Source organism: Desmodus rotundus, chromosome 10 (assembly GCF_022682495.2).
Source record: "Desmodus rotundus isolate HL8 chromosome 10, HLdesRot8A.1, whole genome shotgun sequence".
In the NCBI taxonomy this organism is placed as follows: Eukaryota; Metazoa; Chordata; class Mammalia; order Chiroptera; family Phyllostomidae; genus Desmodus; species Desmodus rotundus.
The window spans coordinates 98,846,162-98,862,801 of record NC_071396.1 but is presented as its reverse complement, the minus strand read 5'-3'; the positions used below and the strand labels follow the sequence as shown (position 1 = coordinate 98,862,801).

Genomic DNA, 16,640 nt, shown 5'->3' with positions numbered 1-16,640 from the left:
TACTTTGTGGCTTAAAATGACACACATTTATTATGTTACATTCCTTGAAGTCAACACTCCAGGATCAGTGTCGGTGAGCTAAAATCAAGGTGCAGCCGGGCCCCCTTCCTTCCTGAGGCTTTAGAGATGATGTGTTTTCTTGCTTCTTCCAGCTTTGTCCGGAGATTGCCCATCTTCCTTGACTCATGGCTCCACATTACTCCAAACTCCGCTCTCTTGTCATGTCACTGTCTGTCACTCTGATCTTCCCGCCTCCCTCTTGTAAGGACCCTTGTGAGTACATCAGGCCCACCTGGATAATGCAGGATAAGCCCCTCTCTCCCAATCCTTACTCACATCTGCAAAATCTCTTTTGCCATGTAAAGAAACATATTAAAGGACATGGACATTTGGGGCCCATTATGCATCCTACCACGACTCATACAATTATATTTTCCTTTCCTCCCTCCCTTCTTCACTTTCCTTCCTTCCTTCTTTCCTTCCTTCTTTCCCTCCTCCCCTTCCTCTTTTTCTTCTTTCTTTCTTCTATTCTTTAATTTCTTTCAAGTAGCAAAAAACTTACTTTCCTCATTTCTCATTCTTCTGCCAAGAAAATTTCTATTTTTCATAATCTATTTTTTGAATGAGTATGAGAGTTTTAGTATGTGATGTTCCTTCTCAAAACCATGTTCTTGGCAAATATATTGTGCAAGTTTCAAAGCATAGGAGTTTTTTCGTGATTCACTTCTTCAACCAAATGAATTTGCAATAATCTCTTTCTATTCAATAATTATCTGATCAGGCTAATAAGGCTAATTATCTATTTCCCCGGGGGCAGGAAATTAGAGATTGGTCCTAGGTTCACAGCATTTGCTACATCCCATTTATATTTTCAGGAGTCTCTGCATTGCTAATTTTTGCTAGCTAAGCTCCTCCATTTTAGGGTAGAAGTTTAATTTCAAATTACAATATGATTGATGTGTATAGAAATTTCTACCTGCTCACTTCAAAGTTAGAAAATAAAATAAAAGGAGCACAAAGAGATTCCCCCCGCTCAGTTTCCTAGAGCAGAAGTTTTCAACCATTTTCTTCTCATGGCACAGAGAAAATAATTATTAAAATTCTGTAGCACACCAAAAAATATATTTTGTGTCGACCTGACAAAAAATAGGTATAATAGGTATAATTTTGATTCATTCACACTGGATGGCTATTGTTGTGTTGTCTGCTGTCATTTTCTAATTTGACAATATAAGGGAAAAGAGGTCAGTGCCCCTGACTGAATAGTCAGGCACTGCATGCTTTAAAAATTCTTTTGGCGCACTAGTTGAAAATCACTGTTCCTAAGGATACCTCCCTAAACTTCACCACAAATTCATTCGGATCTTTATGCAAGACATTTACATATGAACTTTGGGGAATTCTAACAATCTTGTCTTCTTTCTAAGCTACAATTTTGAGGCACAAAATAAATATTTTAAAACATCCCAGCTGTTGGTTATAGCAAACACGCTTTCAGGCAAACCTGAACAAACAGTGAGGTTTGTTCTATAATTACTTTAACAAAACATCCCAATTAAAGGGCAATCCGTGAGGAATAGGAGTATTTCTCTAAGTCACTGTTGATTTTCAATGGCTGAAACCGAGCAGAGAATGCACGAGGAACTATAGAAGCTTCAGGAGACAGATTGCTCTGGGCTCTCAGCACAAACTACTGTGTCTGTTTAGGTGACATGCAGGGCTCAGGTCACCACCTAAAGAGCAGATCACACCCTCGAGTTCATCAGCAGACCCCAAAGCAATGTGAGACAAGTTATGCAGTGCAGTGCACCTAGAGAGGGCTAGTGCCGGAGGCTCCCTTCCAATGCAGATTTCTTCAGCTACAGCAAAGAATGCCTCCCATTTAGGAGGTTTTCAAAACCTTCTCCATATCCACAACTTAAGAAAAATCAAGCAAGTCTAATATCAACATTTCTGACTCTGGAATGCTTAGAATTCAAAGCTTTCTAACATTAGCTGTGAAACCCTTAGAATTCATTTATATATTACTTTATGATTTAAACATATACATGAATAAGTTTAAATGAGATGAAGTGAATATTATCTTAAAAATCTTCTTACTACAATATATATATCTACATATCTATTTATCTATACCTCTCTATAGCTATCTATCTATCTATCTATCTGTCTGTCTGTCTCAAGCCATCAGGCTGAGCTTTCTTTTGGAGCTTCTTGTGACCACTTCTGAAGTTGTACACTTGTCCAATTATTAATTCCCATCAAGAGTTACCCTTTTTAATATTTGAATAATGCAAATATTAAAGTGAGAAAAACAAAGGAGAGAAAGAGAAACTTAAATCATTTAGGGGAGTATAGGACCCAATATATTTGGTCCTATTCATCTCTCACAGCAAGCAAATGACTGCTTTACAAAGCAAGTGATTAAATACATTTTTCCCACAATCATATAGTTAAATGCCCTGAAGTGGCTATTAGTTTTCATTATGTTTTAAGGGTGAACAATCTCAAATCATAATCCATAACAGCATTATGGCCAAGAAATATCAGCTCCGCTAGCTTTCTTCTATTAATTTTCATTTACATTTTTAGATGGCCGATGTATACATTGTGGGCAAGGGCAGAATATCCTGAGCAGCCATCGTCCAAGTGAAGAAGTGGAAGACTGAGAAAATAGGCAACACTGGAAATGTGGTGAAACGTGTTAGGATAACTGACTGATAAATGAGTAGCATTTGGAAGAATGAGGATGCAATTTGAACCCACAGGGGCAGAAATAATTTTCCAGAAGGCATTCTTTTAGAAGAATATCTACCATGCTTTCTCACACCTTCCCCATAATCCTAGTCAACCCCTTTCCCCGGAGTTTCTAGTCGAAGTACCGTATTTTGCTACGTATAATGCATTTCTGTGTATAGTGTGCACCCACATTTTTGGTCCAAACTTTCAGAAAAAAAATCTTTTGTTTTAATTTTTTAATTCAATTATTTACTTATTTATATTTAGAAACAAAACCGATGATCATATCCCAGGGTATTATTTTGCATATGGATATCATTATTGCTTTCTAGAGTTACACTTTTAACACATAAGCATAAATAAAAGAATTAAAAACATTTATATAGATACGGAATTAGTACTATTCATGTATAATGTACATCCTTATTTTTCCCTCAAAAAAATTGGGCAATAAATCACACAATATACATGGCAAAATATGATATTATTTGCTTTCACGAAGTTCTTTCAGCCAGTGCAGTCACTATCTGTTTATCCCTCAAGAGAGCTGTTCCCTCTTCTTTCCCTCCTCTGCACCCCCATTGCTTGGCACACTCAAGGTTCTTAACTATATTTAATAATAACTGCCTCACTTCTAAAATAAGGAAAAGGTAAGGATGATACAGTGCTGCATACAGAAGAGCGGTATGATTAAGCCATTTGCAAGGAAACATTCCAACAAATCCAATTAAGCAGCACTGACTAGGACTCTACTTACTCCTGAGCAAGGCACAGAGATTCTTGATCAGAATAGATGTGTGAATTGAATTATATTAAGATCATATGGATATGAAAAGCATGCAGTTAAGCAAAAGTTCTGCACCATCCCAGGAGCTGGGATATTACATTTTAGTTTCACTGAGACTGTGAGTCAGTCGAGTGAGGAGGAAGAGCACATATGTCAAGTGGAGAGCCCCATTCATCCTGGGTATTTTATGGGACCTTCAGCACCTCTGCCTCATTTATTTCTACTCCTTTCAGCATGAGATATAGCCCCTTAGTTTGGGTAAGTGATATGACCTCATTTCTTAGAATCTGTTCCCTTGCATCATTGTCTCTTATGGCCACAGGGTCAGTTCTGGAACACTAATGTAGGCTTTGCTCTGATAACCTGAGCTGGACATTCATTTGCAAAACCTGGCCTTGAGTTTCAGCTCCACAGTTAACCGATGTGATGTGGTTAAATTTTCTTAGCTTAAGTTACTCTTCTTTAAAAATGAGGCTAATAATAGGTACCCCACAAGGGTGAATTGGAAGATAAAGGACAAATATACAATCTTTAAAAGTTATTTCTCAAGTAGAATAGAAAAATAAGGCATTTGTTTAGCATATCTTGTCTTTTTATTCTTTAGATAAGACAAAGCACATCCTCACGGCTCAGGCCCAGCTATCCTGGCCTCCCTGCCCTACTACACCCATCAATGGGGCTCAATCTCAGGATGTTTGTTCTGCCTGAAGGGCTGTTGTCCGAAGTGTTCACAAGGCTGCCCACCTCCCTCACTGCCTTAAGGTCTGTGCATGTATTTTAACTAATCCAAGAGATCTTCTCAACCTCGTATACAGACCAGTACTCCCTAACCATTTGCTACTCCCTCAACCATGTTTGATTTTTCTTTAGAGCATTTATCTCTATCGCAATACTCTGTATACTTCTAAAGAGTAGGGATTTTATTTGTTGCTGTACTTCTAATGCCTAAAACAAATGCCTATTTTATAGACCTTCAAGAAGAAACACAAGGTGGGTAAATAAATACATAAATTAATGTATGTACATAAATTTACATAAATTAATGTTCCCTAAACTTCAGTAAAGTGCAATTGTGTAGCCCCACAATTTCTCAATTTGTATTATCTAAGATAAGTTAAAGAATAAGTATATAAACTTTAAAAGTTACTGCTCAAGTAAAATAGGAAAATTAGGTATTTGTGTAGCTTAAATAACATCTTCAGGGCTTTAAGTTACTTTTCCATAAAATGTAATAGTATCTCAAGCATGTCCTAACTGGGGTAGTCCATCCTGGCCTACTTCTAATACACTTTTCAAATGTTTCTGCCAGAGTAATCTCTTCAAAATCCATACATGATTAAGTCACTATTTTAAGAAATCCTTTAATGACTTGGTTAAGATAAAGCATATTATTGCCTTAATGACATTCTTAGGACAAATTTCAAGGTCCTTCATTTGGTTCTGACAGCTTTGGAACCTGGGTATCTGACAAACCCCATCACATGTCATCTCTGTGTTTTGGTCTTGAGGCCTATTTTTCAGGCCCCCAACAGAGCCATGGTCTGTCTTGACTTCAAACCTGCATTTACCTTGCCCTCTACTCTTCCTCTCTCAATTTCTAATGCATACTTTGGCATAGCTATTTCCTATCCATCCTTCAGGTCTCAGATTAAAGGCAAATCTTCTATGTGTCTGTCTATTTATTTGCCTATCTATCTAGCTATCCATCCTATGTGGATAGATAGGACACAGCAAACATTTTACCAGGTTTGACCTATAAAATGGCAATTTCCTAGCACTTCACTTAGAATGTTTGCCTTTCTTTGCTATATTCTAAGGTCTACAAGAAAAGGATCATGTCTTTCTTATTTATTATTATATCCTCAGAGGAAAGCTTAATACCTAATGCTTAGTAAATTTCCTACCAACATCCTTTGAATGAATGTGCTGTCACAGGGCAGCAATTATCCTTATTTTGGGAACAGCCTGTGTTGATTGTTTTATGGACATCATAATTATTTTGTACAACCTAACCAGTGACTATATTAAAATCATGAATGAGGGCAAATTATTTAGAAAGAGAAGAAGGGAAAGATTGAGGAAGAGAAAAATGAGATGGAAGAATTTGAGGAGGAAGAGAAGACAGACTTGAGAAGAGGGATGAAAGAAGAACCTGGGGAGGGGTAGGTTGGGGGTGAAGAGATTGAGCAAAAGAGAAAAAGGACTCATGGACATGGACAACAGGGTAGTGATTGCCGGGGGTGGGGGAGGGGGTATAAGGGGACTAAATGATAATGGAAAAATATAATAAAGATTATATATTAAAAAGGAAGATGAACTAGAACAAGAATAAAAATGAGGAGGGAAGGAGGAAGAGAAAAAGAGGATAGATAAAGAAAGGAATATAGAATTTTTACCATCCAGTAACTTGGATACTTTCAGGTCAAATAGTGAGTAAAAAGGGAATTTTATTGTCAGTTATTTAGGCGGTCATCTTGTCCATCACATTGTCAATACACGTGTATTCATTCTTTCAGCCATTTTTCTTGGTCCCAGTTTTCATCACCTAACTTTAAGTTTACAGATCATAACTTTTTTATCAAGTTCTTCTCATCTTCATGAATGTATATCTCTTTCATTTGCAAGTCTAAATCTCTATGGCATTTTTCTGTTTTATTACTTAGAGTTTTTTCTGTTTTTCCATTAGCCCTTTCTTTTTGTTTTTGTTTTTTATTTAGTTGTGATATTTTTATTTCATAAATCATTTCTCATCTGCTAATTTTGAAAAATTTACTTATATTTAATTCATTAATATGTGACTGTTGTATAAATCTCAATAACTATCAACTAAGCAAATAAGGCAGATTGTCCTTCACATAAAAAAATAAATCCCTGGCCAGCCCTAAGCAAATAAGGCTCAGTGGGTTAGAGCATCGTCCCCATACACCAAGGTTGCTGGTTCGATTCCTAGTCAGGGCACATACAGTAATCAACCAATGAATGTACCAGTAAGTGGAACAAAACAATCAATGTTTCTCTGTGTTTCTCTAAAATCAATAAATAAACATTTTAAAAAGTAGATATTAATAACCATAACATAAACAAATCAAAACTACAAATTTCAATTTTGCAGAAGCAACATAAAAAAGCAAAAGAAACTATGCAAAGCAAGTATATTTCATGATTATTGTCAGAAATTATAGCAGTTCCTGTGACAAAAATGTTTAAGGTCAGTTATCCAAAATAAAATCAACAGAAAAAAGATAATTTCAAATTATCTTGGAAAAAAGTAACTTATGAGGACTATAATTAATGCATAATTAATTTATATTTATGGGGTATTGTTGAAGACCCTATATTCATTAAGGGATTTTTGGTTTTGTTTTGTTTTGCATCTAAAGATACCAGAAAAATAAATATCCCCAAAGATGAAGTTCATCAACGTTTTTAAGGGAGGCTTTGAAGCTGAAGAGGCAAAGAAGATAGAATCAGAGTGATAATGATTGAGGAAAGGGCTTACCATCTAGATCATTCTCTGGGGTCTCCGCTGTGTACCAGTTGGAAGGTGGTCCAGTGCCATTGACTGTCATGGCTGACACTTGAAAACTGTACTGACTTCCTTTCTCCAGTCCTACGAAAGAGTTTTCCACAAAGAAAAAAATATTGAATAACAGTATTTCTAGCTGAGTTACAAAAGTTTTAGTTAAATTTTAACAACAGCAGACATGCTTTATGTTGTTTGTGATTGTTGTGGTAATTATTGCTATTTTGGCCAAAAGGTCAGACATATTACAGCAAAAAATCAAATTATTTTTCATATATTCTCATTTATTTTTTTCCAGTTTATAAACATGTATCCCTGAAAATAGCCTCAGGGCAGATGCAGAACATAAAATATGAACGATGAAGAAATAATCAGAAATAGCAAGTTTCATTTTTCCTCACAGTCTGGAAGAGGCCTGCCTATAAATCAAGAACCGTCAATCTAAAAATTTATGTCTTCATCATCCATTCAAGGTCAGTGATTATGTTTTCTTTGGGCCAAGAAAAAAGAAACCAAAGCTACTGCACTTCAGTGGAAAAGAAAACTTGGCATTTCATCTCTCAAAACCATCACAAGGCATACTTTGCTCTGCATTGTTTCCATAGAGCATGACACAAGTCTATCCCTATGATGACTTGGACATACAATATTGTACACTGCAGGCTTATTTTAGAGTGCACAGAGAGTACAGGTAGGTAACGGGGGCCCTGTGCATCATTAGTGTGATATATGTCAATTTCTAATATAAATAAATTTCCTTTTAGCTAAATTGCAAAGTAGCTCATTAACACGACAAATTATTGTAAAACAAATGACACTTGTCAAAAGACGATGTGATTGTTGAGATGTTGAGGACTTAATTGAGACTGAGAAGTTCTTAAATCTCAAGGTGTTGAGCTACCCTGATAAAGGTAAAAATATAATCCCTCTTTTTTTTTTTCCTGAAATGGTCCATTTGGTGCCAAGGAAAATTCATAAAGAAAATAAATTACTGAAGAAATGACACTTATATCATGTATAACATCACATATTTGTAGTTATTTGCATAGGAGGATAAGCCTTGGTATTGAGGAGAATTATAATTTACTACTAAGAAGAGATAGTGTTTTAAGTGATGGTTAGAATGGACTTCTTAATGTCAAGGGGCAATTGCCTTCAATAAGTAGTACTATTAGAGAAGACAATTTGATTAACTCACCCATACACATGTATCTATAACACAGAATGTTGTCCTCTTAAGGGTACTGATTTTATAAAATAGACTGAGGCTCCATGAAGACATGGCCTCAGAATGGTGCTGGTGCTGTTGCTGTTTTTGCTTTTGTTGATGTTTTAATTGTATGTCCACAGAGCCCACTAAAGTGCCTGGCACATGGAAGGCACACATATGAAACAATTGTTGAAAGATCCACTAACACAAAGAAATTATTATGATACACTACAATATCCAACATCATCAGCAAGGAGGCAAACGCACACTTTTGAACATAAGGTCTTTGTCATGTCTCATGTAGGTTTATATCACTTTGATTCATCCTTTGGTTAAGATGGCATTCATCTGCTATTTGTTAATATCACACCCTTTTATAAGTACGGTTGATACTGTGGTGGAGGGATTACAGAGGTCTTCCAAGAAATTGAAAAACTAATTGGTAGAAAACTTTGGGAAGAAATGTCTACCTCTTCACAGCAGCTCATGCCCTTCACAGCGGTCTTATCTGAATTGTTCCCTTCCATCAAGAGTATTCTCTAATGCATTAAGTAGAAATTTAACTTTATTTTTCTTTGGAAGACATGAACAATTATGCCAATACCATCTCCAACTGCTGATTTGAACAATCATCTGTGATGGTCGGTTTTACTTGTCAACTAGTCTCAGCTACAGTCCCCAGTTGCTCAAACACTGTATTGGGAAGGTATTTTGCAGATGTGGCTGAAGTCCATATTCAGTTTTAAGTAAGGGACATTATCCTGCGTAATCTGAGTGGACCAGATTCAATCAGGTGAAAGGCCTTAAGAGGAGAGCTGAGGCTTCCCTGAAGAAAAACTTTTACTTATAGACAGCACCTTCAGTCCAAGAATTCCAGCCTGCCTTTCCTGCCCTGCGGAGTTTGGAAGTGCCTAGTGAGCAATCCCTAGTGAGCCACTTAAGCCAATTTCTTAAACTAAATCTCTTGAAGTGTATCTCTTATGGTTCTGTTTCTCAGGTTGAACCCTGACTAAAACATACCATCTTCTTACACACAGTATTTTGACATAAAAATTTTTGAGCCCTGTCCAGGTGGCTCATTTGATTGGAGAGCCATCCCATGCACCAAAACATGGCTGGTTCAATCCCCAGTCGGGGCACGTATGGGAGGCAACTGGTCGATGTTTCTCACATCAATGTTCATTCTCTCTCTCTCTTTCTCCCTCCCTCTTTCTCTCTCTCTGTAAAATCAATAAACCAGAATGGTGATGAGTTACCTCATGTTTATTTGAAGTTCTGTCACACAAAATTTAGGTGAATAAAAATGTAGGATGAAATCATTTATTTTTGAATAAATTTTATCAGAGCATACAACTGAAAATATTGTCCTTGAGAGAAAAAATAATAAAAGGTGTCTGTGGTGAGTTGAATAGTGCCCCCCTAAAACTCATGTATACATCAGAAAGTGATCTTCCTTGGAAATAGGGTCCTGCAGAGATAGTAAGTTCATTTCCGGATGAAATCATCCTGGATTCATGATGGGGTCTATATCCAATGAAGACAAGAGGACACAGAGATACACAGAGGAAGGTAAGCCAAGATGGAGGCAAAGATTTCAGCGATGCATCTACAAGCCAAGGAATGTCAAGGATTGCCAGCAGCCACCAGAGGTTAGGAGAGAGACATGGGAAGGATTCTCTCTCAGAGCCTCCACAAATGACCAACCCTGTTTGGTTTTGGATTTAGGACTCCCTGAACTGAAAGAGCAAATCTCTATTTTAAGCCACCACATTAGTGGTAATTTGTTATGGCAGCCCCAGGACTAATGTAGAATCTTTGAAAGTGAAAAGGCTAATAATTGATGCCTTATATAACTATTTTTAAACTGATTATACCTTCTGTAGAGAGAAAATCCTTTAAGTTTGTCTATTTAGGGAGTCAGAATCTTGATTTGATAATATTGCGCCGGATGTGATAAACTTTTTTGCCAAAAAATTTGCACAAATACTGAACAACTCATGCCAGCAAGTTCTTTAGGTCATGTGGCTACTACTCCACGTTGATTTTCTGGACCACTCCCTTCTTAGCTGTTTGGTGTACACACAGTAGCTTTAATGGTAGGAAATCTTCAATTTTTGTAACCAAAATTTGTAAAAATTATAATATGACACTAGAGTCTTAACTTCTTTATTTTTATTTTATTTTAATAATACATGTAAAAATACATATTTTATTGTTACAAAAGTTAGCAACAATCACTATTAATATTTTTGCATATATTATTCTAAATATTTTATAATGACTATATTTTTTGGTTTATAAATATTAGCTTGTATACTAATGCTGATTTAAAACTGAGTTACTCACTTAATATATCTTAAATATTTAACATATAATTTAGTATTCTTATATTACATAATTTTCAATAGATGTATAATATTCTGTGCTGTGATTATGCCTGAAATTTCTAGTTAACTGCCTATAGTTGGATGCTTAGGGTATTTTTAATTATTTGTTATTAAAGTGACAGTGCAATGAGTTAAATATGTTTAGAGTTAAAAACTTTGCAAAAAATGTATGGCTGTAGAATTGGAATACACTCCTAGTAGTGGAACCTGGATCATATACTTATGCTTCATAAATACACACACACATACATATGTACATCTATATATAACATATGCACATGGCTTCCAGGAAGATTCTAGAGATTTTCTGTCCCACAAACTGTATATGAAAGATTGTATTTTTCCCATATGCTTTCCAGAAGAAGGTATCATCATTCATTTTTATCTTTATTATTTTAATCAAAGAAAAATGCTTACTCATTTTTGTTTTAATTTGCATTTCTCTACTAACAAGATGGAACATTTTATCATGGTTATTCACTATTTATAGCTCTGTAAATTGCCTATCCATTCCTTGGTTTTTCTATTGGAATCCTCATCCTTCAATTAATTACTTATAAAAAGAAGTTTTATTTTATATTTTTAACTTTTTTCATTTGAGAAAGAAAAGCAATGATTAGAAAACATCTCAGGGCTTCAATGCCCATATCTACTAAAATATGAGGCTTTGATTACATTATACTTACAGTTTTTCCTTCCAGACTGACACAAATCTTAGGAATTATACTACAGTTTTTCAGGAAGATTTTAAATTTTGGTGATTTTCAAAGTAAACTACATGTTATATTAAGTATCACAAAAACCACATACCTCACTAAACTTTAATTATTTTTACCTTCTTTCCATAATTTCATTAGAGGAAAGGCATAGGATCTTGTCTTTTGTTAAGCTTTTTAAAAGTTATGGTACAGTACGCCTCCCTCCACAGAGCCAAAGAGCCAGAGAACTGGTGCCATATCTGAGACTCCATTAACCTGCCTAACATGTTTGACCTGCCTTGGAGATCCCCAGAGACTCTGCCCCACCTAACTTATGAGGCCACCCAAGCTGTTTTTCCATATAAATTGCTGGTCTTGGCTCATGCTTCACAACTTCCTAAGTCCTCTCAAACAAGCAACAGCTGGCCTCAGTGAGCCCCAGGCCCAGCACTAGCAGCAGCCAGCCTAGATTCACAGTTCAGATTCTCCTAGAAATCTCCAAGCCCACTACAAGTAGCAGCCATCTCATATTGCTTTATAGCTCAGGAAGGGTGGCCCCAGGCAAAACACTGCTTGGGGCTGGCCTAGACCTGAACCACCCAGGAAACTCCAGGGCCAGCATACCCAGTGGAAAGTTACAGATCACATCAGAGCACCACCACCCTGTCCCTGCACAGATGATCCTCCATGGAGGGCGGAGGGTGGTGGTAAGTGGTCACAGCCAATTCTTGCAGCTAACTGGCCTCCCATTGATCTGCCAACAGCAACCAAGGCTCAACTGCAAGAGGTGGGTGTACTCAGCCCACACAAAGGGCACACCTCGAGTACCCAGCTTAGGTGGTAAGAGAGGCTGTACCACTGGACCCTACAGGACAGCTACTACATTAGGCTATGCTACCAAGATACAGAGTCAAAGCAGCTCTACCTAATACATAGAACCAAACACAGGGAGGCTGCCACAATGAGGAGACAGAGAAACATGGCCCAGATGAAAGAACAGATTAGAACTCCAGAAAAAGAGCTAAATGAAATGGAGATAAGCAATCTATGAAATGCAGAGTTCAAAACACTGGTTATAAGGATGACCAAGGAACTTAGTGAGGACCTCAGCAGCATAATAAAGATCCAGTCAGAAATGAAGGATATACTAATTGAAATAAAGAACAATTTACAGGGAAACAACAGTAGAGTGGATGGAGCCAACAGTCAAATTAATGATTTGGAACATAACGATACAAAAAAAAACAAACAAACAATCAGAACAACAAGATGAAAAAAGAATCCAAAAAAATGAGGGTAGTGTAAGCAGCCTCTGGGACAACTTTAAGAGGTCCTACATTTGCATCATAGGGGTGCCAGAAGGAGAAGGAAAAGAACAAGAAATTGAAAATCTATTTGAAAAAATGAGAAAACTTCCCTAATTTGGTGAAGGAAATTGACATGGAAGTCCAGGAAGCACAGAGAGTCCCAATTATGATGGATGCAAAAGGGCCACCCCAAGACACATCATGATTAAAATGCCAAAGGGTAAAGATGAAGAGAGAATCTTAAAAGCAGTAAGAGAAAAGCAGTTAGTTACCTACAGGGGAGTTCCCATAAGACTGTCAGCTGATTTCTCAAAAGAAAAGTTGCAGGATAGAAAGGATTAGCAAGAAATATTCATTCATGAAAAGTAGGGATCTACAGCCAAGATTGCTCTACACAGCAAAGCTTTCTTTTAGAATCCAAGGGAAGATAAAGAGCTTCCCAGACAAGAGAAAACTAAAGGAGCTCATCATCACCAAACTATTATTATATGAAATGTTAAAGGGACTTATTTAAGAAAAAGAAGATCAAAACTATGAAAAATAAAAGGACAAAAAATGCATATCTATAAACAATTAAATCTAAAAAATAAACTAAGCAAACAAGAAGAACAGAGACAGAATCATGGATATGGAGAAAATTTTAATGGTTGCCAGGTGGGAGGGGGGAGTGGGGGAATGGGTGAGGAGGTGAGGGGATTAAGAAGTACAAATAGGTAGTTATAGAGCAGCCGTGGGGATGTAAAGTATAGTATAGGAAATGGAGTGGCCAAAGAACTTATATGTATGACCCATGGACATGAACAATGGTGAAGGATTGCCTGAGGGAGTAGGGGATGCTGGGTGGGGGGGTGCAAAGTGGGAAAAATTAGGACAACTGTAAGAGCATAATCAATAAAATATAATTAAGAAAAATAAAGGTATGGTAGTACCATGACTTTTGCTTAGATTCAACAATACCTGCCTAGCAGATTTTGTCCAGATATAAAACAAATAATGTGCCTTTTAGCAATCTACCTTGAAAGCACTCTCACCATTATGCTAAAATTTTATAGACATAAAAGGCAAAAACCTGAGGGGGGAAAAGCAGATTTCTATTAGGTCTTAGGCAGAAAACTGGCTTAACATGTGTGTGTTGTGAGCCTGCACTATGATTTCACATGGAAATTTACCGATTACTTATTATGGAGAAAGGAATAAAAAGGGGCCACTTTCTTGTCTTCTCATATGCAGTAATAGTTTGCTTCATAGCTTTCAGTGTGGCTATTGCCCTAGACACGGTTCATGTGCCGTCCCGGGTTTGCTCAACTTCACCCACTGACCCGTGTCGTGAGCTGCTGCTGTCTGCTTTGTTCTCAAGCCCCTGGCACCAGTGTATGCTCTTCTTAAGGCTGTGAAGCCCTGCGCATTGCTGCCACCCTAGACCAAGCCACCATCACACGTGTGCTCACTGACGAGGAGAGAATTCCACATTTGCACACTCACCGGAAGCTCTGGCATGCCAGGGAGGTCTCTGTAGGTACAAAATCCAACCTGTCAGGGGATTCTGACTAATGATAAAAAAGAGAAAAACTGCTCGCACTTCTTACCTAGCCATTGACTGAGACACATAGCCTCTCGAGAGACACCATATGAAGTCAAGGAGGCTCTGTATTTGTTCTAAACGGTGGTCAGCTCAATAATGTGTGACCATGATCTGACCTCTTTTCTTTCCTGCCATGAAAACTGGGTTCAGTTTTCATTGAGAAGTTTGATATACTATGAGTTCCACCAATGTCGCTTTCATATTCATAAAATGTCAAACACTCTCTCTGTTTATTCCCCAAGCTACCCTTCTTCCCATTTTCTATCATCACCATCATCACCCCTGGAGATTGGGGAAGGTGAGATCAAAGTGGCTTAAGCTTGGAACCATTTGATTAGATGACTTTTAAGAGTTATTAGTTTACAATTTAAAAGTTATTTGACCACAGGAGCTATGTTGAATCAGCAATGCTGAGAAACTAATATGGATTAAAAAAAATCTAGGATGCATTTATTAAGATAATGATCCAGAAACAAAATATATAGTGAAAGCATTATAGAAAATATTATGTTCAAAATATAACTGGTATTCTTCTTCAGACCCATAAATGTCTCCTGTCAGGAAATAAAAAAGAATGTTCCCTTGAAGTGAGAATGTATTTTATTCCTAAAGCATGCAGTTCACCAGAAATGCTCACAGCTCCACCATGTGCACACTGACCTGTGAACAGGTACCAGAGGTTGTTCGGCTCCAGGGTTTCCATCTCTCCCCTGCGGGTTGTCTTTCTGTGTCGGATTTTGTAGCCAGTAATAAATCCGTTCTGTGTTCCTGATGGAGGGGGCAGCCAGCTTACTTTGATACTCTATAAAGTAAGAGGTGTAAATTAACATGCTGGAGAAAGGATGAAAAACAGGACAGTGTAAAACAATGACCAAAACTCAAGTGTAAGGCAGAGAGGCCAGAAGTGATAGGGATTTCCCTTTAGAACCAAGTGACATCCATTCTTATAGTTTGGTAGTATTCCTAGTTATCCAATTTTGACAAAAATACACAATTCATTTGGTTGGCTAAGTTCTTTAGGAGATAAACTAATATAATGATATAAAATAATGATATAATGAATAAAATAATGATATGTTGTCCCTGGCTCCCAAAGAACCCACAGCTTTAAATATTCACAGACTTGCTCACCCCATACTACACCCCATGTACACATGTGTGAACATGTTCTTTGCTTTCAACATTTGTTTTATAAAAGAAAACAAGATTTGATGACTAATTATATCTTCCAGGTATATTCTACTACTCATTTTTATTTTTCAGCACTTCAAGGTACTCATAGCAGACATCATCGCCATTGACCAATTTTACAAAGGAGGAAACTGAGGCACAGAGTCAAGTGGATGGCCAGAAGTCACCTTGTACCGTCACTAGAAGATTATCCAGCTATTGAGTCTGATGTTCTTTTTATCATTTCATACTAAAATAAATAATCATAGAATGTCCACTTGGCCATTCTACTGACCTAAATTCTCGTACAAAATATTCTTGAAAGGAATAAAACTTAATTTAAGTAATTAGATTTTATTATATCCAATAGTAGCTTTTGGCAAATCAAAAAAGCATCATTTTCTAAGGATGGCAGCTTGTTTTTTAAAAAGTCAAAATTTGGTGGGAGGGGCAGGGTGGGGAGGTTTTCAGGAACAACCATAAAGGACACATGGACAAAACCAAGGGCGGGTGGAAGCAGGGGAGGGAGATGGAGATGGCTTGGGTGGAGAGTGTTGAAGGGTAAATGCAGACAAACGTGCTTGAACAACAATAAAATAATTTAAAAAATAAATAAAAAGTCAAAATTAATTTCAAATAGAAAATAAAAATATGTATGAAGATATGAAATCTTAGACCAAGAGGTAAAATCTTATGTTTCCAGTTAATCCTTTGCTATGGCTTCACTGAGAGAGCACTCGTCTGTCTTATAAGTGACCGAAGTTTCAATGCACACACTTGAAAAGGGAGAATAGCTGTGCTTAGTATGTCTACCAAATGACTATAATCACTTGATAAGCCTGAAGAACTTAATTAGACTAACGACTACATGAAAAGTATTTAGTTTTGACATAAATAATTTTTATTTATCATATTTGGGGATTTCCAGTGATTATATAAATTATTCCCACATAGCCAATACCTTAATATCAATGACTACAGCAATTAATTAAAAGGATCATTTATACACCCTACATGCCAGTAGGTTAACCCTCTCAGTGGTTATTATTCATCTTTGGAATTAATTCTATCATTAGAATTGAGTAGCAGCTAAATTTATTAGCATCTTTTATGTGTTCTTATTGATTTCAAGCAAACACCAGCAGATGGCAAAAACTCCGGTGCTCACATTCTTTCTGTGTAACTTCTGCAGATGATATGGCTGGATATCCCAAATGATACTGTTTCTGGAAGTTGA

The 16,640-nt window shown here is 36.9% G+C and overlaps 1 protein-coding gene across 2 annotated transcripts in view; it reads right to left on the bottom strand.

Moving 5' to 3' along the window:
- The window catches only part of DCC (DCC netrin 1 receptor), a 995,961-nt gene that overhangs the window by 159,704 nt on the left and 819,617 nt on the right, over window positions 1-16,640 (bottom strand). For both annotated transcript variants that reach the window (XM_024580416.3, XM_045188039.2), the window contains exons 13-14: window positions 14,894-15,035; window positions 7,026-7,136 (exon numbers count right to left, since the gene is read on the bottom strand). In XM_024580416.3, the coding sequence (XP_024436184.2) occupies window positions 7,026-7,136; window positions 14,894-15,035 (253 nt within the window). The remainder of the gene's footprint in view (window positions 1-7,025; window positions 7,137-14,893; window positions 15,036-16,640) is intronic.